Source organism: Schistocerca nitens, chromosome 1 (assembly GCF_023898315.1).
Source record: "Schistocerca nitens isolate TAMUIC-IGC-003100 chromosome 1, iqSchNite1.1, whole genome shotgun sequence".
NCBI classification, from domain to species: domain Eukaryota; kingdom Metazoa; phylum Arthropoda; class Insecta; order Orthoptera; family Acrididae; genus Schistocerca; species Schistocerca nitens.
In genome coordinates, this window is record NC_064614.1 from 1,015,737,678 (window position 1) to 1,015,759,622 (window position 21,945).

The 21,945-nt window shown below is 39.4% G+C and overlaps 1 protein-coding gene across 1 annotated transcript in view; it reads left to right on the forward strand.

Annotated features, from left to right (window-relative positions):
* LOC126196182 (peptidoglycan-recognition protein SA-like) overlaps positions 1-18,181 on the forward strand; it is a 122,067-nt gene extending 103,886 nt beyond the window's left edge. Inside the window, exon 4 of the mRNA XM_049934547.1 lies at positions 17,896-18,181. Within this exon, the coding sequence (XP_049790504.1) occupies positions 17,896-18,080 (185 nt within the window). The 3' untranslated portion in view covers positions 18,081-18,181. The remainder of the gene's footprint in view (positions 1-17,895) is intronic.
* Positions 18,182-21,945: the final 3,764 nt, after the last annotated feature.

Below are 21,945 nucleotides of genomic sequence, written 5' to 3' on the forward strand. Positions count from 1 at the left end.
TGGTGACTTCGCGAGATACACGTAGGAGAAAGCAATATGTTGGTTGATTCTTCTGAGAATGTACATTCCTACCTTACCAGTAGACCTCACCGTGATTAAGAACCCCTCTTGCAGCATCGGCCACGAGTTGGCTGCAGTTCTCCGTGACGCTTTCGCGCTTGCTAACTTAACCTGTGCTGATCTTCTTTAGATCTTCTCTGTTAATTTTGTCTCTGCCCCGATAGCTGAATGGTCAGCATGACTGACTTCCGTCGTAAGGGGCCAGTGTTCGATTCTGGGTCGGGGATTTTCTCCGCTCAGGGATTGGCCATTGTGTTGTCTTCATCATTTCATCCCCATCCGGCGCGCAGGTCGCCCAATGTGGCGTCGAATGTAATAAGAAAGACCTGCACCAAGGCGGCCGGACCTGCCCCTTACGGCCTCCCGGCCAATGACGCCAAACGCTCATTTCATTTATTAATTCTGTTTGAACGGATCCCAGACTGACGAACAATATTAAAGAATTGGTTGAACGAGTGTCTATAAAGTACCTTTTTGTTGATGGACAACATTTCATGAGGATTCTTCCAGTGAATCTGTCTGATATCTGACCTACCCGCGATTACTTTTATGTAATCGTTACAATTTAAATCGGTCTGTGAGCAAACATCTAGATATTTTGTGGAAGTAACTGCTTCCAGTGATTGTTCTCCAATCGTGTAATCATGCAGTAAAGGGTTTGTCCGGCCATATATTCGTATTACGTTGAATTTCGCTGTTTAGGGTCAATTGCCACTGCCATCACCAAGCATCCTGTGCAGATCCTTTTGCATTTCGGTACAATTTTGCAGCACGGCGACTTCTCTGTGTACTATAGCATCTGCGAAAACCTCGTGGTACTCCGATGTTGTTTACTAGATTGTTTATACACATAATGAAAAGTCTCTTGGGACATGCTCGAAGTTACTTTTACTTCTGAAGACTTCTCTCCGATCAAAATGAGATGCTGTGTTGTGTTGGTAACAAACTCTTCGATCTGGTCACACAGTTCGTCTGAAAATTCCGTGGCTCGTATTTTGCTGATCAGGCGAAAGTGCGGACCTGCATCGAACGTTTTCCGGAAGTCAAGAAACACGGCATGTATTTGAGTGCGGCATCTACTGCCTCCCGGGTTTCGTGGACGACAGAGCGGGCTGGGTTTCACACGAACATTGTTTTCGGAACGGATTCTGGTTCCTACAGAGGGTATTTTTAATCTCCAGAAATGCCACAACATGGGAGCATAAAACGTGTTCCAAAATTCTGCAACAGACCGCGGAGGAAATCTCCGACCTGGTCGGGAGTCGAACCCGGATCCGCAGCGTGGAAGTCAGAGGCGCTGACCACTCAGCTGACGCGCGGGCGAGAGAGAATGACTCTGTACTGCTGCTAGGAGGCTGCGAAGTTGTTTCACATATTCTGTGTAGAATCAAATTGGTACCCCGACAGGTCCAATACACTTTCCTCTGTTGAGCGATATTTATCCCTTAGTCACTTACTTCGATATACTATTTTCTCATTCGTGCAACTGTTTAAAGGAGAAACTACAATGCGATATTCCTCTGTGAAACACTTTTGGAAAAAGAGGTTTACAATTTCAGCATTTTCTGTGTCACCCTCTATTTAAACGCCATTATGACCACAGCGTGTCCGGACTTACGGCTTCGATCCGTTTACTGATTTAACGTAAGACCAAAATTTTTAGAATTTTCTATCAAGTCGATAGACAGAATTTTGTTTCCGAATTCGGTCAGCTTCTCACGCACAGCCCTTCTTCAGCTAATTTTGGCTTCGTTTAGATTTTTCTGTCTGTGAGGATTTGGCTACGTTTAAATTTGCAGTGAGGCTGTCTTTGCTTTCGTAGCATTTTCTTAACACTGTTGTCGAATCACAGTGGGTCTTTTCCATCCCTCACAATTTTGTTCGCCACATACTTGTGTAGAGTGTACTCTATGATGATCCTGAACTTCGAAGCTCAACATTGTCAGCGCTGGAGATCAAATTTTCATGTTGGCCTGGCAGGTATTCTGGACCTCTTTCTTGTCGCTGTTGCTAAACAGAAATGTCTTTCAACCTTTCTTTGTATTCCTATTTACAGCCGTTTTCATTTACGCTATAACGGACTTATGACCACTAATTCCCTATTCTATGCAGAATCGACAACTTGGGTCATGCTTGTCACAAGCAGATCTAACAATGTTATTTTCACGAGTCGGTTCACTGATTAAATACTCAAAGTAATTATCGGATCACACACTTAGAACAATTCCACACTATTCTTTATCCCTACCACCCATCCCAAATACACGAGTCTCCCTGTCTGTGGCTTGTACAACTCCACCTAAAATTACGACTAGGAAATTTACGTGAAATATTCTCAAATTTTCCTCTCATATGTTCCGCCACTACTACTGCTGCTGAGACGAGGGATCAGTAAAAGCATCAACACTTTTCACCAAATTTATTTCAAATTCTGAATATGTACTAATCTCACTTGATTTGATCGTATTTCTTATATACACAACTTCACTACCAGCGTTCAGCCTTTCTTTGCGATTTACATCCCGGAGGAAGAGGAGGAGATTAGTGTTTGAGGCCCCGTCGACAACGAGGTCATTAGAGAGGAAGCACAAGATTGGATTAGGGATGGATGGAGAAGGAAATCGGCCGTGCTCTTTCAAAGGAACCATCCCGGCATTTGCCTGAAGAGATTTAGGGAAAGCACAGAAAACCTAAATGGGGACGGCCGGACGCGGATTTCAACTATCGTCCTCCCGGATGCAAGTCCAGTGTGCTAACCACTGCTCCGCCTCGCTCGGTGATATACATTCCAGTAGGCATTTAGAATTTCATTGCTATTGACATCTGCTTTCAGCCTGTTCTGTCACTAGTACTATGTGGCCATTTTACCGTGTATAAGCGAGACATTTCCAGAGATGCTCCTGCAGTTAACTAATACTATACAAACATTTTATTTCTCTGATGTGCTATGACGACTGCTACTCTGTCTGGACTCAGTAAGCGTCTTATCGAGCCAAGGGTGGGACTTTTCAATCCTAATAAATTAATTGAATAAATAAATAAAACGCACACATGTGCACGCCACGCGTATTCTGCTGTTCTATGTTCTGCTGTTCTCCTGACATGTTAAGGGGGTTCCTACATTTCTCCACCTGATAGCGGACGTCGAAAAAATCAGCATCCGGGACCGTCGCAGAATCGTCTGAGCCTCTGGTTAGGCCTTCCAGTCTGCTTCGAACCAGAGGACCACGATCGGTTCTGGGAACGATGCTGCAAAACGACAGCTCTGCTTCCACCCTGTGCGAGGCTAGCTGTATTCAGCACATCAGCTAGCTGCCCATGGGAACAGAGTACGACCTATGAACCCAGGCGGCGGCCGACATTCGTGCCGGCATGAGCCACGATTTGCAACCGGGTCTACCCAGTGCGCTCGGTCGCTGCCTCCACATCTTAGAGAAGACTTCTCCCTCCCCTTCCCGCCTCGGCAAGCAAATAATGGTCACTATCGTTTTCCGGCCTGCCCGCTATGTCCCTGAGGGGCTGCACCGCCGGAGTAACCTTGGAGCTCCCAATGACAAGAAATCCCGTCCTCTGCGCTTATCCACGCCTCTCAGACCACAGTTCAAACAGCAAAGGCTTTCCGTGCTGTCTCAGATGCAGTTTGAACAGCGGGCAATCCCTCGAGCAGGTTTTTGAGACGTAAGGCGACAACTGTGCGGCCGTACCCACTTTGGTTCTCTGCGCAGACTCGCGATCCCGCCACTCCCCGCCAGCCACCGTCAGGCAAGTGTCGACCAGTAGGGAGCAGGGACGTGGGAACCGGAAGGCAGAGCGCCATCAAGGAGCCAAGGCGGCGCAGTAGCCTCCAGAGGGGCCAAAGCGATTGTCTAAGGTGCACCAGTGCCACCGCATCTCAGGACAGGTGCCCGAAGCCCGTTGATCGTACCAACTCAGCTTCCAAGTGTTAACAGACAGTAGCCTATTATTCTTGCATCCATACATAACAGGCGCAGTCGCTACATTTTGTCTTCTTTCTTTATATCGCAAATAATGTGACAGTATCCCGAGAAGTGGCTGACAATGTAACTTTCGCACTAAAATTTACATAAAAAAGCTTAAGAGTACCGGTAAGTAACTACTTGAGAGAGTAAAACACACAGGTACAATTTACTTCTTCACAGAGCTACGTTTGAAAAACGGAAACAAAACCAAGAGCACGTATACAGTAGTTTGTGAGGAGGGGGTGGAGATTTCTGAGTACGAGTATTTTTCATATTTTAGAAGAAGAATGCTCACTTGTAAGTAGCTATAAAAAAGTTCCAACTCCGAGCTTGTTGAAAACCTGCGTAATACAGACTTTCAAATAATTTTCTTGAAAGACATACCTAGCTACTCCTACTTCCTCTTCCTCCCCTTGCCATCGGGTATGGGCGTCTTTGAACTAAACTAAATTATTGTGTATTACTCGAACTGCTACAGGTACGACCTCTCGGCTCCGCAACACATCTGTGGAAATTTGCACCAGAGCTGTACGAGGCGAGCTGGCGCTCCTGGCAGAAACGCTAAAGCTGCGTCACCCTCTCTAGACACCTCATAAAATACTTCTTCTGCAATTTTTTATCCACAGATTCAAAAAATGTTTGTTTGCAAGTAGATTTAATAAAAATTAAGCATTATTGAAAAGTATTACTTAAATGAGCTAGACTCAAAAATATTTCACATACAAATTAAATGTATCATTGTATTACATACATCAAAAATTGTATGAACTTCCTAAAACAATTCAAATTATGTCTTATTGTTTGACAGGTGCAGGTGGTTTTAGTGCGATGGATAACAATGTTCAAATGGCTCTGAGCACTATGGGACTTAACGTCTGAGGTCATCAGTACCCTAGAATTTAGAACCTGTTCGGTTAAAAGTTAATGTACTATCACAATTTGTACATAATACAACCGTGCGACTCCCCACGTCGGAGGTTAGAGTCCTCCCGTGGGCGTGGGTGGTCTATAACATAAGTTAGATTAAGTAGTGTGTAGAGGGGGGGGGGGGGGGGCGGCAGGTCACACTAGTCTCAGGAAACAAGGACTCGAGACAACATACAGCACTTATTAAATAAAACAGTAAACCAGTGAAAACTGCTTTTAATAAACATTTTAAATACAAGAATGCACTTGTACAATCCGAGAAAACATGCAGCATTTCTTATTAAATAAAACAGTAAACTAGTGAAAAACTGCGAATATCTTCATGGGGAGGGGGGGGGGGGCGGCGGGGCGGGGCAGCTGCCCCCCCCCCCCCCCCCCCCCCCCCCCCGCTGCCCCTCGCTGGGTACGCCCATGATTGTCTGCCTTTTCATTTAGCAGTTGTGTGTTATTCTGCTGATCATTAATACTCGTGAATTAATGGAATGATGGCACCTTATTGAGAGATGCTTTAGTTTCAGCAACAAGCAAATACACTGTTTAGTTCGTGTAATATTAACCGTCTGTTATCGGTACCTCACACAACATTTCATCATCTTGTCACTACTGCCTTCTGAAATGCTCTAAGAAGAGCTTCTTGTACCACAATATGATGGCTGCCAAGCCAGAAATATTACGGCTGTCCTCTCGCTAACAGGATGGTACGGAAGTTCATTCACTGCCTGCAGCAATTAGATTTGTAAGCGATTTTGATTAAAAAGCCTTGAAACACGTCTTCGACTCCACTGAGGAACTCTTTCCGGCCATAATTCTGTCATGTTTCGCGGCCTGCCGGCCGGTTGCCGTGGCCGAGCGGTTCTAGGCGCTTCATTCTGGAACCGCGCGACCGCTACGGTCGCAGGTTCGAATCCTGCCTCGGGGATGGATGTGTGTGATGTCTTTAGGTTAGTTCGGTTTAAGAAGTTCTTAGTTCTAGGGGACTGATGACCTCAGATGTTAAGTCCCATTATGCTCAGAGCCATTTCAACCATTTAGTTTCGTGGCCAACTGGTTTACACTGCTGCCGGTAGGCACTCTGAACCGTCTGCCTCAGATCACCAACAAATCCAACAGCTTTACACACCGTATGACTATGGGAACGGCCAAACACAACTACCCCTTTTTTGCGATTCTTGTCACGCTTTTACATTCACCCATGTTTACATTCACCCATGTTTACATTCACCCATGTTTACATTCACCCATGTTTACATTCACCCATGTTTACATTCACCCATGTTTACATTCACCCATGTTTACATTCACCCATGTTTACATTCACCCATGTTTACATACAATGTCCGTTTGAGACACGAACACTGCGCCACCAGTAAAGCCTTAACGATCCATCTGTGCGTAATTTTTTGTGTGGTGAGCTTATACATCAGTGCTAAAAAATTGGAAACGTTATAACACTGCGTGTGATTGTTTTTCTCCTCATTAATTTGTATGAATATTTACTGGCTCATACCTCATGGTAAACATAAAATGACTAATAAATTGAGCTAGTTGATTTCTTGCTATCGCCAGGCATTGCACACTGACCTGTATTTCTTTATGCTGAAAAGAACTTTTGTTCCTTAAAGGGCTAAACGAGGATTCGTCCTCTACTAATCTAGCATTCAAGAACACAGGGAAAAAATGTCAATCACTTAAGAGTGCTCTGGCTACTTTGGTGCGCTGTAGAGCCGGTTTGTAGCATGGAATAAGCATAGCAAGACGAGTTGACATGGAAACTTCACAGAATGCCAGCAAGGAACCATCATGTTCGGGTGTGGTCGTGACCACACTTCAAACTAAGTTGGCCTATCTGTTGCAACACTGCGGACTGTTCAGCATATCTTAACAGATGGTGTATCGCTCACAGCCGTGCAACACTGCCTACGAATAGTAGTGCATATAATGGAGGATGTAGGTTGCAAGTGCTACTCTGAGATAAAAAGGTTATTATAGGTTCGGAATTCATGGCCGTTCAGGAGTCTGATAACTCAAGATTGGTCATTTGGAATTGGGTGTCTCGCTGAAGGGCAATACCCACAGAGGCCACAAATCCACACGTTGTAACTGAGTGAAACATTACAGAAACCGGACAGCAGGTGACTAGAGGCGTGTAGTGCGATCTGCTGACAAGTCGCGTTTTTGCCTATTTTCAAACGATGCAAGGTGTCAAGTGCACAGACAGCCCACTGAGGCGTTATTCCACAGTGGGTGCAAGGTGTAACTAAGGCTGAATGTGGTTCTGTGACGAATGTACTTTGTAAACTGCTCGAAAGATGGTCAGCTTCAGATTATGTTGGGTACTAGAGTCTTGAGGCCTTTTGTCCCCATACGAGGTGTGGCTAGAAAAAAACCGGACTAGTACTGGTGAAACAATAAAACGAATGCAATAAGGCTGAAAGTCGCGTGGCCTGTCACGTGACTCTCGCTCCGCCTACTGCTCGAGTTTCATCTGCCTCCTGCACTCAGTCTGCCCGTGGCGTCTGTTTTAAGTAGTTGACGTTTTGTCTGTGCGTCGGAAAATGTTGAGTGTACAGAAAGAACAGCGTGTTAACATCAAATTTTGTTTCAAACTAGGAAAATCTGCAAGTGAAACATTTGTAATGTTACAACAAGTGTACGGCGATGATTGTTTATCGCGAACACAAGTGTTTGAGTGGTTTAAACGATTTAAAGATGGCCGCGAAGACACCAGTGATGACACTCGCACTGGCAGACCATTGTCAGCAAAAACTGATGCAAACATTGAAAAAATCGGTAAACTTTATGCTGAAAAGAACTTTTGTTCCTTAAAGGGCTAAACGAGGATTCGTCCTCTACTAATCTAGCATTCAAGAACACAGGGAAAAAATGTCAATCACTTAAGAGTGCTCTGGCTACTTTGGTGCGCTGTAGAGCCGGTTTGTAGCATGGAATAAGCATAGCAAGACGAGTTGACATGGAAACTTCACAGAATGCCAGCAAGGAACCATCATGTTCGGGTGTGGTCGTGACCACACTTCAAACTAAGTTGGCCTATCTGTTGCAACACTGCGGACTGTTCAGCATATCTTAACAGATGGTGTATCGCTCACAGCCGTGCAACACTGCCTACGAATAGTAGTGCATATAATGGAGGATGTAGGTTGCAAGTGCTACTCTGAGATAAAAAGGTTATTATAGGTTCGGAATTCATGGCCGTTCAGGAGTCTGATAACTCAAGATTGGTCATTTGGAATTGGGTGTCTCGCTGAAGGGCAATACCCACAGAGGCCACAAATCCACACGTTGTAACTGAGTGAAACATTACAGAAACCGGACAGCAGGTGACTAGAGGCGTGTAGTGCGATCTGCTGACAAGTCGCGTTTTTGCCTATTTTCAAACGATGCAAGGTGTCAAGTGCACAGACAGCCCACTGAGGCGTTATTCCACAGTGGGTGCAAGGTGTAACTAAGGCTGAATGTGGTTCTGTGACGAATGTACTTTGTAAACTGCTCGAAAGATGGTCAGCTTCAGATTATGTTGGGTACTAGAGTCTTGAGGCCTTTTGTCCCCATACGAGGTGTGGCTAGAAAAAAACCGGACTAGTACTGGTGAAACAATAAAACGAATGCAATAAGGCTGAAAGTCGCGTGGCCTGTCACGTGACTCTCGCTCCGCCTACTGCTCGAGTTTCATCTGCCTCCTGCACTCAGTCTGCCCGTGGCGTCTGTTTTAAGTAGTTGACGTTTTGTCTGTGCGTCGGAAAATGTTGAGTGTACAGAAAGAACAGCGTGTTAACATCAAATTTTGTTTCAAACTAGGAAAATCTGCAAGTGAAACATTTGTAATGTTACAACAAGTGTACGGCGATGATTGTTTATCGCGAACACAAGTGTTTGAGTGGTTTAAACGATTTAAAGATGGCCGCGAAGACACCAGTGATGACACTCGCACTGGCAGACCATTGTCAGCAAAAACTGATGCAAACATTGAAAAAATCGGTAAACTTGTTCGACAAGATCGCCGTTTAACAATCAGAGCAGTGTCTGAATTAACAGGAGTTTCCAGGATGTCAGAACAAATCATTCTTCGGCGTTCCTTCTGTTCAATTGTGAGACACTTTGGAACCATTTTTGAACACACTTTGTTCATGTTGAAACTTTCATGAAGAATCTGCCTAACACTTTCCTTGTCAACTCCTGTTAACTCAGACACTGCTCTGATTGTTAAACGGCGATCTTGTCGAACAAGTTTACCGATTTTTTCAATGTTTGCATCAGTTTTTGCTGACAATGGTCTGCCAGTGCGAGTGTCATCACTGGTGTCTTCGCGGCCATCTTTAAATCGTTTAAACCACTCAAACACTTGTGTTCGCGATAAACAATCATCGCCGTACACTTGTAACATTACAAACGTTTCACTTGCAGATTTTCCTAGTTTGAAACAAAATTTGATGTTAACACGCTGTTCTTTCTGTACACTCAACATTTTCCGACGCACAGACAAAACGTCAACTACTTAAAACAGACGCCACGGGCAGACTGAGTGCAGGAGGCAGATGAAACTCGAGCAGTAGGCGGAGCGAGAGTCACGTGACAGGCCACGCGACTTTCAGCCTTATTGCATTCGTTTTATTGTTTCACCAGTATTAGTCCGGTTTTTTTCTAGCCACACCTCGTATCAATGTGACTTACGGGCAGGACAATCTCCAACTGACCATTTATTCTGACTGAAATCAGCGGTCAGACAGGCTTTTACTTACCGTCGGCTCCTCGTTGCAGTCTTCTTTGACTTAAATAAGGTTTATGACATGGCTTGGCGCCATCACAATTTAGCTACCCTCTACAACTGGGGGCTTTCGTGGTCCCCTTCAGATTTTTATCTGTGAGATTTTATGTCGTTGCTCTTCCGGGCTCAAGTTGGCACTTCATTCAGCACTCCTCAGATTCAGGAAAATGGTATCCCACAGGGTTCTGTGCTAAGTGTCACTCTCTTCCTCATTGCTATCAATGGGCTTGTGACCTCCATTGGGCCTTTGGTTACCCCGGCGTTGTACGTTGACGATTTTTGCTAAAAATGTAAGCATGTCATTTGGCCTGGACAGACACAGGACGTTGAACAAGAGGAAGAACTCAATTCAGTTGACTGGGCTTGAAATGAATGATGGAAACACAATATCCTTGAATGAATATAAAAGTACTTAAGAATCTTCCAAAGAAGACAGCTGTTGCATAAAAACATAAACCAGTATATCAAAATTACATACATTGACAGAACTTGCTCTATTTTGGAATATGAAGTAAATGGAAAAATACCATTAATAAATATGTAGTTCCAGTGCTAACTTACAATTCTTATCTCATTAGCTGGACAAAACAGGCCCTGAAATACAGAAGTAAATTTTGCAAGTTCTTCTGTGGGATTTTTAAACTCTGGTAACAATGCTTCAGGATTCACTAAGGGCTCCATTTACCTACTGTCTAGTCCCTTAATTGAAGTACATGTAGGTTGTATGTTCTGCTTCAGAGATGTTGGCAAAGTTTCAGTTGTCAATGCATTTTTGAGATATTTCTCCTGATACCCTTAGTTTGTTGCTGTTTAACATATGTTAAGTCCAAAAGAATCACTCCCCAGATTAAGTAGTGCACAAAATCTGTCTTCTGAGTAGTTAAAGATACAGGGTACTTATAAATGGTGGAAAAATCAAAACTTCTTATGGCTTCATTAAATTCTATAGTCTTCCCTGATTATACTGATATATATTATAGGGTTTCATATGAAAAATGACCTACATATACCAAATTTCGAAGTTAGTCATGTATGCTGCCATGCCTCCTTTATTTCTGTTACAGAAACCAGTATTATTTCGAAAAGAACTGTGAACTTTGTTTCCAGCAAATATATGTATGATACATTGTGTATGTTTATAACGGTGCAGGTGTCTAGTCTCTGTAAATGACTCTTTGCTAGTATTTACTTTTGTTTCTCTGAAGCAGGTTTCCGATGTGTTACTGAATGTTTATGGCCCAAGTGCTACATATCCTGTAGTGTGCAATAAATACAAACTATGCCACCATCAATATATTCAATAAAAGGAAATTCTGTGGTAACCAGTTCACAAACAAAGCAAGCAAGAAACCAATGTATCAGTTCTTCAGGGAAGAAACTCCCACATGGCACATCTCCTGGTGATTCAAATTTTTGTGTTAACTATGACTGTTTGTCCACAGATTTGTTGTTTGTTGATTTGGGCATCTTATCTTTGATAAAGTGGCAAAATGTAAACAATGTAATGGTGTAGGCTGTCTGAAAATAACTGAACAACAAAGTAGCAGGAAGGGTTTAGCTACAAAATTAGTTGTTCTGTGTAGATCCTGCAATAAATCTACCTTGAAAATGACTTGGATCATTCTGCACAATTCATATGATGATGTGAATTTGAAGTCGGTGTATGCAATGAGTGCAATAGGAAAAGGGAAAAAGCTGCTAACGTTTTGTGGTTTGATGGATCCTCCTCCTCCCAGTAGGTTCAGCAAGTACACAAAAATACTTATATGTGCCTTGACTTTTGTGTCTAAAGCATCTATGAAATGTGCAGAAGAAGAAACTGTAAATATTAGTGGAACCAGTGACAATGCTGTTGCACTAGATGGTACATGACAATGTTGAGGACATCGTTCCATGAATGGTGGTGTAAGTGCTATTTCTCTGGAGAATGGAAAAGTTGTTGATATTGAGTGATTATCTAAGTACTGCCACACCTGCCATGGTAGCACTGAAGGACATATTGAACATCAGTGTTCTAAGAATTAAGATGGTTACAGTGGAGGTATGGAGTGTGATGGAGCTCTAAAAATATTTCAGGGGTCGTTGCCCACATTAATGTTAGATATACGAAGTACCTAGGCTATGGGGACTCTAAAGCCTTCAATAAAATTAAAGAGTTCAATGTTTATGTTGATACATTAGTAACAAAACTGGAATAATGTGAACATGAGCAAAAGAGGATTGGTGCTAGACTGAGGAAGCTGCAAAGAGAAATGAAAGGAAAGTTGCTATCTGATGGAAAATCTCTGTCTGGCTGAGGCAGATTGACAGAAACTGAAATAGATCTTCTTCAGGAGTTACTATGTACTTGTCATTAGACGAACTGCACCTCTGAACGATACAGCAATGAGAAAAACTGCGGGGGCCACCAACTTTCATAAGTTGTCGACAGATGACCACCCTGTTCAGACTTTGCCCTGAAGGAGCAGATTATTGGTGTGGTTACCAAAAAGCAACAGAAAGTTGTCAAATATACCATCATAAGCATTCTCTTCCTGAGCCTGTTATGAATGAAATAAAACCAATTTTTAGAGACCTGAGTGACCCTGTTTTGCTTCGTAAATGTCTTCATGGGGGCACTCAGAATACAAATGAAAGTTTCAACCATTGCATATGGGAAAGATTACCCAAGAATGTTTTTGTAGGACTAAATACATTAAATGTTGGGGTACTAGATACAGTGATGTGTTTAAGTGATGGAGTGATAGGAAGGCTGGAAGTCTTGAGAAATTTAGGCACAATATGTGGCTCTAATATGGAATATAAGCTGCTTGCATTTGACAGACAGTGGGTGCATGAAGCTGAAAGATTTGCTCTCCAAGTTACCAAAGAAGCAAGAAGTGCTAAAAGGAACACAAAGAGGAAGCTTGAAGATGAAGAAATGCTGCAGGATGAAGGCTATGCTTCAGGAATGTTCGAGCCACAGTCTAATTGCACTCCTATCTTCATTTGCGATTTCCTGCAAGTTGTATTTTTCACAATTCAGGTACAAATACTTCGTAAAGTTTGAAAAGCATTGCTCTTAATTTTTTTCTGTAACTTGTTATAGTCCATGCTTATGTAATATACCAAAGCATTATTGCAGAATCAACTAAATTATAGAAAAAATAACATTTTATTAGGGAAAATTATAAAAATTAAAATGTGAGATGATATTTTTTAGTCTTGTAATATACATAGTAGGTGGAATTAAATAGGTCTAGTAACACAGCTGTCATGTCATGCATATCTGGGAAAAATAAGGTCTCCTTCAAATGTGTAGCCTAACATTGGATTAAATGGTACCTCAAATTGAGGAAGCATTTTGGAAAAAAAAATTGCATCAATTTCTTTGTAATTTTTTTAATAACACTCAGCAGGTTCAAAAATATTCAAAATACTTCTAACTTCTTTAGAAAGTGTGTTTTGCATTACCTGATATCAACATAAAATCTGCAAAACATGCATTGTAAACAGTGCCTGAAAGAAATAGATGTCGATTTTTACATAATATTGAGCTGTAAAAGTACCCTGTATCCATGAGATAAAACTGTGTTTAATACACCAAAAACGAAATTATATTGTCTGATGTTTAACTTATCATACTGAATTGCTCAGTCAGTCATTATCTTAAATGAACCTTCAGGTGTGAGACAATCTTGGCTTTTCATTTGTATCAATCTACAGCAGTTAAAATGATACCCACACATTCATAAGCATAGTTGTAAAGCTTGGTCAACATTATTTGGCATACTTTGGTATACATCACTGAGCTCCACACTAGGGATCTTCCATATCCCAAGAATATCCTCTATTTTTTGTAAGATTGAATAACTGAGGTGTGAGTTCTGTTCCAAACCCACAATCTGCCCATTCTAGCATAAATGGTGGCACTTTCAGTGACTGATTTCTAAGAAGAGTCTTCTAGAATATCTTACACATTAATACAAGAAAAGAAGACCTGTGTGTGTGAAATCCATCAAACGGAAAAGCAAGATGATCGCAAAAATACGAGTGACTGATCGGACTTTCAAAACAACAACATTTCAAGTGTTCCCGTTGATGTCTCGGTAAACTCAGTAAGCCAAAAACCGGAAGATAAATATAAATGGGAGGTGGTGACAGACAGCAAAAGGAAAAAAAGGGTGACAGATACGCAACAAAAGGAAAATGACTTTTTAATAATTGGCGATTTGCTGCTGAAGAATATCGCTGCCCCCAATTGCAAGATCGACGTACGACCTGGAATTAGAACGCAACAACTCGGTAAACATTTTAAAATATCGAAAATGCAAGACAAGATACTACAGAACCAGATTCTGAAACCAGACATAATTATAAAGGGGTGTTTATACATGTTGGAACGAATTCGTTAAGGAGCAGCAGTGAGGAAGAAATGGCAAACGAAACAAGAAACATGATTTGTTCTGCAAGAAATACGTATGCAGGATCTTGGCTGATACTTAGCAGAATTATAAACAGACGGTCGGTGAGTGAAAAATATATTGCCAAAATAAACTGTGCTCTTAAAGAACAATGTGATCGTCTTGGGGCAATTTTTATAGACCCAAACAAATTCCTATGTGAAAACTCACTAGACTGGGGTCTATAACATTCAGCAGAATGTTTGAGATGTCTGCAAAATCGTTAGAAGCAAGGGAAACTAATATGGCCTGAAGGGGGTGAAAAATCATACATTCTATCTGGAAAAGAAAAATGTAAGCACAATACAAAAAAAGAAGATACTAAAGAATTTGCCCCAGAATACAGCTCACAACATGTAAACCAACAAAGGAAAAATTACATAAAAGTACTTCATCAAAATATTCAATACTTTGGTAACAAAAAATTAGAAGCCGAAGTACTCCTGAGTGAAGTAAGACCAGACATATTATGCATAAGTGAACATGGACTAACTGAAAGTAAAATACATAATGTTGCAATTAAGGACTACAAACTAGCTAGTTACTTCTGCAGATCTAAATATAAGGGTAGTGGCGTTTGTATATATATTATATATATTAAAACAGGTACTCTATCAAAGAATGTGAACAGTGAAGCTGCTACAGTGCCCATAGCTAGAGAAAAAGACTTTGAAGTTACTGGTATAGTGACAGAGGATTTTAGAGTGTTTTGTGTGTACAGGTCACCATGTGGCAATATTAGCATCTTTCTGAAAAAAATTGCTAGCTTATTGAGAATGAATATGAAGAGAAATCTTATTATATGTGGAGACCTCAACATTGACATGGGAAAAGACACAAAAATAAGACAGGATTTTGAAGAATTGTTAATACAGCATAACATGAAAGTAACAATAACTGCACCAACAAGAGTGACTTCACAAAGTGAGACAGTTATTGACAACATAATTAGTAATATGTGTAACTATGAGTCACATGTAGTTCATACAGAAATATCTGATCATCATGGACAACTAATCAGCTTTTGCAGAAGTAGTGCCATAGTATCAGAACCAAAACAAACAACCAAAGAAATTAGGATTATCAGTGAACAAAATATCAACATCTTTAGAACAATGTTAAGTAAGGTAACCTGGAATGAAACCCTACAGGCACAGAGTGTAAATGAAAAATATGATGCATTTATTTCAACAATTAAGTACCATTTTAATGTAGCATTTCCCAAAGTAAAGAGACAAGAAAGGCAGCAAGATCAAACACAGTGGATTACCAGTGAAATACTAGAACAGCTGAAGGAAGCTTCAGGATGTGAGATGGATGGGCGAAGCTAAAAAATATAAAATATTACAAAAGAAGTATAGAAAAACAATAAGAGAAGCCAAAGTAAGAGCAATTGAGAACACCATAACAAACCCAAAAAAACAAGGCAAAGGCAGCTTGGAATGCAATCAATGCTGAAAGAAAGGAAAAAGATAGGTCAAACATAGAAGTTATTAGGTCAATTAAAATAGACAACACAGTGGTCACAGATGGTATGGAAATAGCAAACATACTGAATAATAACTATATAAGTGTAGTAGAAAACTTAAAATTGGAAAGAAATAGTCAAAAACAGAAGGGTATTAAGGTACCAAAAAGATCATGCAGTACTATGTTCTTAAGACCAGTCATGGAAGATGAATTGCCGAAAACTATACAGAAACTGAAGTCCAAGAAATCAGCTGGTGATGATGAAATATCAAATCATGTAATAAAGCTGATAAGTGAGGAGATAACACCACTGCTGAACATAGCAAACTGTTCTTTCAGAGATGCAATTTTTCCAGAAGAACTGAAGATAACGAAGGTAGTACCAGTGTACAAGAAAGGGTATAAGGATGATCCCAACAACTACAGGCCAGTTTCACTGATATCAGGTTTCTCAAAAATCCTAGAAATGCTTATGTATACCAGATTAGTTAACTATTTGGACAAACACAACATTCTCATATCCTCACAACATGGTTTCAGAAAGGGTAAATCTACAGAATCAGCAATTGCCAGTCTAACAGAATACATTTTACAGTCCTTAGATGAGAAAAAGGTTCTCTCTGCAATGTTTCTGGATCTTTCAAAGGCATTTGACACCATTGACCATGAAATGCTGATACAAAAATTAAGCAACTATGGCATTCGAGGGCAACCAGGTGAATTGATGAAATCATACTTGTGCAACCGTAAGCAGTATGTATCATTAGGAAGCTCATATCAATCAGATACCAAACCCATCAAATATGGAGTGCTGCATGGTTCGGTAACGGGGCCATTGTTATTTAATGTGTTTGTTAATGATATAGGTATTGAGGAGGAAGAAAAGAAAATATTGTATGCTGATGACATGACAATACTAAATAGTGACCATAATACGGAACAGCTTGAGAGAAGAGCATACATATCTGCAAATGTCACAGCTCAATGGCTGTTGGAAAATGAACTGCTTATAAATCTAAAAAAGACTATGTATGCAGTGTTTAAAAACAAGGAAAAGGCTGTAGACATGGATTTAGAGGTTGATGGAACAAGGCTGGAAGAAGTAGAATCTGTTAGATTCTTAGGTATTCTTATGGATAATGAACTGAAATGGAAAAAAACATATTAATAATGTCTGTAAGAAACTGAGCTCTGTCATATTCTTAATGATGCAGCTATCACAGTATTCAGACAAGAACCTTCTGTGGACAGTGTATCATGGACTTTTCGAGCCATGCTTACAATATGGAGTGACTGTGTGGGGAAACTCAAACAAACAAGAGGCCAAACGAGTGTTCAAATTACAAAAAAAAAAAAAAGCAATTAGGACCATTTTAAGAAGAAAGGCCTCTGAAACCTGCAGAAACTGTTCCAAGAATCTTAACTTTTTCATCATTGTATGTATACAAAACAATAATGTACATCACAAAAGGTAGTGAGGACTGGATTACAAATGCTAGTGTACACACCCACAATACAAGAAGGAAGAATGAAGTACGGAGCACACCCCACCATCTGGCAATGCTAGAAAAAGGACCCCAGTACTCTGGTATCAGACTACTAAGAAGTCTGCCTAAAAACCTGCAAGATAGTGTACTTCACAATGACTTTCCAAAGAAATTTAAAGACTATCTCATTGAAAAAGAGTTTTACACTGTTGCAGAATACTTACACCATTAAATTTTTATATATTGTTATTCATTATCAATGATGTAAAAATGTAAGCTAAAGGCGTAGAAAAATAAGTGATAATGAACAGTAATACTTTGACATGTCCTATATTACATGTACATTAACTGTACACAATGTAATTTTACAGTATCAAATAAAATTCAATTCAATTCAAGAAAAAGACAGTACACATCTGTCTCTCATAGCTTCAGATGGATCATTGCCTGTCCTTCAGAGAGCTGTCACTCAAGATTTTCTTAAAGTTGGGTGTATGTTTCTGTGCAGTAGCACACTAATCACCTGAGCAAATGATGGGGACTGCCACTAATCTTACCACTTGGCACTAAACTCCCAGAGTGCATTCACAAGCATCAATGCCAGGTGTTATGTACTCTGCATTTGACTTTGGTCTGTGCGTGACAATCTGACTGAATCCTCAGCTATGTCTCTCTTGGTCTTTCTAAAGCAGTATATCAAGAAGTGAATGGCTACTGTTGTGACTTTGTGTTGTGGTGTGTTGCAGATACTTTACCACCACGGGCACAACTGGAGGCACTGAAGAAGCTGCTGGAGTGTGGCGTGCAGTTGGGAGAACTGTCAGAGGACTACAAGCTGTTGGCAGCACGCCAGGTAGTGGCCACACAGAGTCCTGGATTGGCCCTCTACCAGGAGCTGCAGACATGGCCTGCCTGGGTTGAGCAGCCCTGAAGCTGCTGGATTGACTTTGATTCCACCTATCTCAGTGCCACATCTGTATATGATGTTTCCAATACATCTGCTGAATGAAAGTTTTATTGATTATTGGTGAATCTGATGTCTTATATTCCACCTCAAAGAGAAGTTTTTCTCCACTTGGTACAAAAAGCTGTGAGTGATATGTTACTTTACTATCTGAGAAACAGAAATTAGATGAAATTTGTTACTCTGAGGATATGGAGTTTGGCACGAAAGATAAAAAATTGTAAATTATTAATAATTCTTCCCCTTCCCTCCCCCCCCCCCCCCCAATCCACTTTTCTCCCCTTCTTCACATACACACACTGATTCAAATACAAATAACATAAGAAAATGCAGATAATCCAGAAAATGTATATCAAATTTATAGAAAAATGTTAGAGATATCATTATCATTTTTTACCCTTAAGAAAGTAAAAATACAAAGTGCTGTAGTCCATAGTAATTTTTAATGGTACAGAATGTTAAAAACTGAATTGATAGGATTTTTCCTAATTTTACTGATTGTAAGAAATGAAAGCAAAAGTAGAATTAATGTTTTAGTTTTGTCTTACAAACAAAATCGCTTTGACTTAAAATTCTTTAAACCTATATGTCTGAGGGTAAACTCTAGCACCCAAAAAAATATACCTTTGAAGGAAGGAGACTAATAAATTGAACTGAATAGAAATGCAGTCTGACAGAACTTATACCTCAGTTACCATTAAAGTATCAACACCTTTAAAATTTAGTTCTAAACTGGTACTAATCTTACTAATTGTCAAAAACACTTGACAATAATGAATAATTAACTTCTGGTTATTTCATTATGAGGCCAGTTTGAAATTAATAAAGGTTAAGAGTAATTCAGAACTACCTACTTTACATACTGTTGCAATACATTGGTTCCTAAAAAAAGATACTGAGAAAATAGAATGTTGTACAGGAAATTATTTAATGTGACAAATTGTGTAATTTGCATATTCACAGTAAATAAAATTTCCAAAAGTAACCCTATCATCCTTGGTTTTAACTAAGATTGTATTGCACTATATTTCATCAGTTTCATTTTAATTTTGAAAAACTCTGTAAAGATCCTACACAAAGAAATAGAAGCTAGCAGAAAAGAAATTGGGTAATTGACTCTAATGTCACTGTTTACCCTACAAGAGATTTAATATGCTCTAGTTAGTTCTTGAAAATTGTGTAGTCAAGTATCCAACTTCTAGAAGGACTCCTTTCAATTCCTGAACATGTAGAGTACCAGTGTGTGTTTCACTGCTTCTACTGTAATCATTCTTTGTAATATAATCTACTATATTATTATGATTACGTATTATGATTATGGTGTTTATGTTCTTTTGGATGTTTCAAGAAAATAAAAGATTTCCGATAACTTGCTGATGTGTCTCTCACATCTCTAAGAAATTTCCCACAATGATTTCATGATGCAGCTGAACAAAACCTCTTTATTAAGTTCAGGTTGAGGATATTCTAATTCAAATAGTAATCTGTGATTTTGAGTATACTATTTGTTGCAGCGTAAATAAATAGGGTGGATATAAACTTATTTACTTCTTAAAAATGAAATATGAGAATAATTTAGTTAGTTATTTATAACATAAATGGCAAATGGAAAAAAATAAAACGCTATTAATGTAAGAAAAACTTCATATGGAAAAAAAATTGGACAAAAAGGTTCATGCTACATAAAATCCACTTCACTAATTTGCTCTCAGCTATTTTAATCGTTCACATTATATGGCTTCCATCAGCTCTAACATTTTACTATCAGCATGTTTGTTCCTTAAACATTTGTTTTTTATTGAATCAGTTTACCAGTGTATCTTCATAACATATTGCAATATTATGAGAAGGAAAGTTGCCACTCACCATATAGTGGAAATTTTGAGTCTCAGATAGGCACAACAAAAAGATTTTCAAACTTATGGCTTTCGGCAAATGACCTTTGTCAACGAAACGCACGCACGCGAGCACACGCCATCTGCGACTCTGCATCTCTGCTATATAAGTTTTTTCTGTGGCAAAAGTGCTAAAACACACATTCTTAACTGTAGGTCAGCTTTTTTTTTTTTTTTTTTTTTTGGGGGGGGGGGGGGGAGTAAATACACAATTTAAAAAAAAATCACAATACTTTCAATGTATATAACTTCTGAATCCATCAAGTCACTCAGGTTATGAATGAGGTCTGCTCAGATTAAATTCAGCTATTTGGTTAATTAGTTAATTGTGTGTTTCACTGATCAGTCTCATGCTAACCATTACGATGGAGGATGTGACAAGTGCATAAGAAATGCATATATTATATCCATAGCTTTTTTCATATCCAATACATCATCTATTGTATAGAAAGATATGATTTTAATTTATTTTGAAAACTATTACTGCTATCTGGCAGACATTTTATTTAATCTGCTAATTTATTGAAAAGTTTTATGGCAGCATATTTTACCTCTTTCAGTGTCAAAGATAGCTTAAGTAGAGGATAGTGTAAGTCTGCCTTTCTTCTGGTGTTATAATCATGAATGTCACTGTTGTTTTTAAACTGATCCATTTTGTTGACAACAAATTTCCTGACTGAGTAAATGTACTGTGAGGCTGTTGTAAGAATTTCTAACCTTTTGAACAGATGCCTACAAGATGTGTAACTACGTGCCCCACTCATTATTCTAACCACTTTCTTTTCTGCAGTGATTACTTTTTGGCTAGGTGTTGAGTTACTCCAAAATATTATTCTATATGACATCAGAGTGAAAGTAAACAAAGAATGTTAGCTTACTAATTTCTATACCCTTAAAATTGTCAATAATTATGATTGCAAAAGTTGCTGAACCTCATTCCTTAGAGATTCAAAATATGAATTTTCCAATTAAGATTCTCATCTATATGTACACCCAAAAACTTAGTACACTCTATCCTGGCTACTGACTTACGTTGATGTATTATATTTATTGAAGGAATTGTACTCCGTGCAGTAGAAAATTGGTTGTACTGTATGTTTTCAAAGTTCAGAGCAAACCCATTTTCAGAGAACCAATAAATAATTTTTCTAGAGACATTATTTGTATCATTTTCTATTAGAATTTCTTTTACTGGGTTAATAATTATGCTCATATCATCAGCTAACAGTGTCAGTTTAGCTTCTTGTTCCAGATAAGAAGGTAGATCATTCACATATATCAAGAAGAGAAACGGCTCATATTCGAACTCTGTGGAACACACAATGCAATTTCACCCCAGTTAGATGAAGGAGAAAACTTGCTTAAATCACTTAAATCACTTAAACCTTATAAAGAAACTTTTTGCTTCCTGTTCTGTAGATATGACTTAAGCCACTCATAAGCTGTTCCATTTATACCATAGAATTGTAATTTCTGTAACATAATGAACATAATGTCATGGTTCAGACAATCAAATACTTTGAACAAGTCCCAGAAAACTCCTATTGGTGCCCTTTTACTGTTTAAAGACTATTATGTGGGCAGTGAAAATATATATATGGCTGTCTCAGTGGAGAAGCATTTTTGAAATCTGAACTGTCATTTACTAAGTATCCTATTACTGTTGAGATCACTAACCAATCTTGAGTGCATTAATTTCTTGACAATTTTTGAAAATCCTGTAAGCAAAGATACTGGCTGAAATTATTGACATCTTTGGTGTCCCCTTGTTTGTAGAGTGGCTTGACAATGGCATATTTTAACCTGTCAGGGAAAACTCCTAGACTTAATGATGATGAATTACATATGTGAGTCAGAACATCAGCTGTAACTACTCCACATGGTTTTAATATCTTGTTAGACTTGTCATCTACTCCAACAGAACATTTACTTTTCAC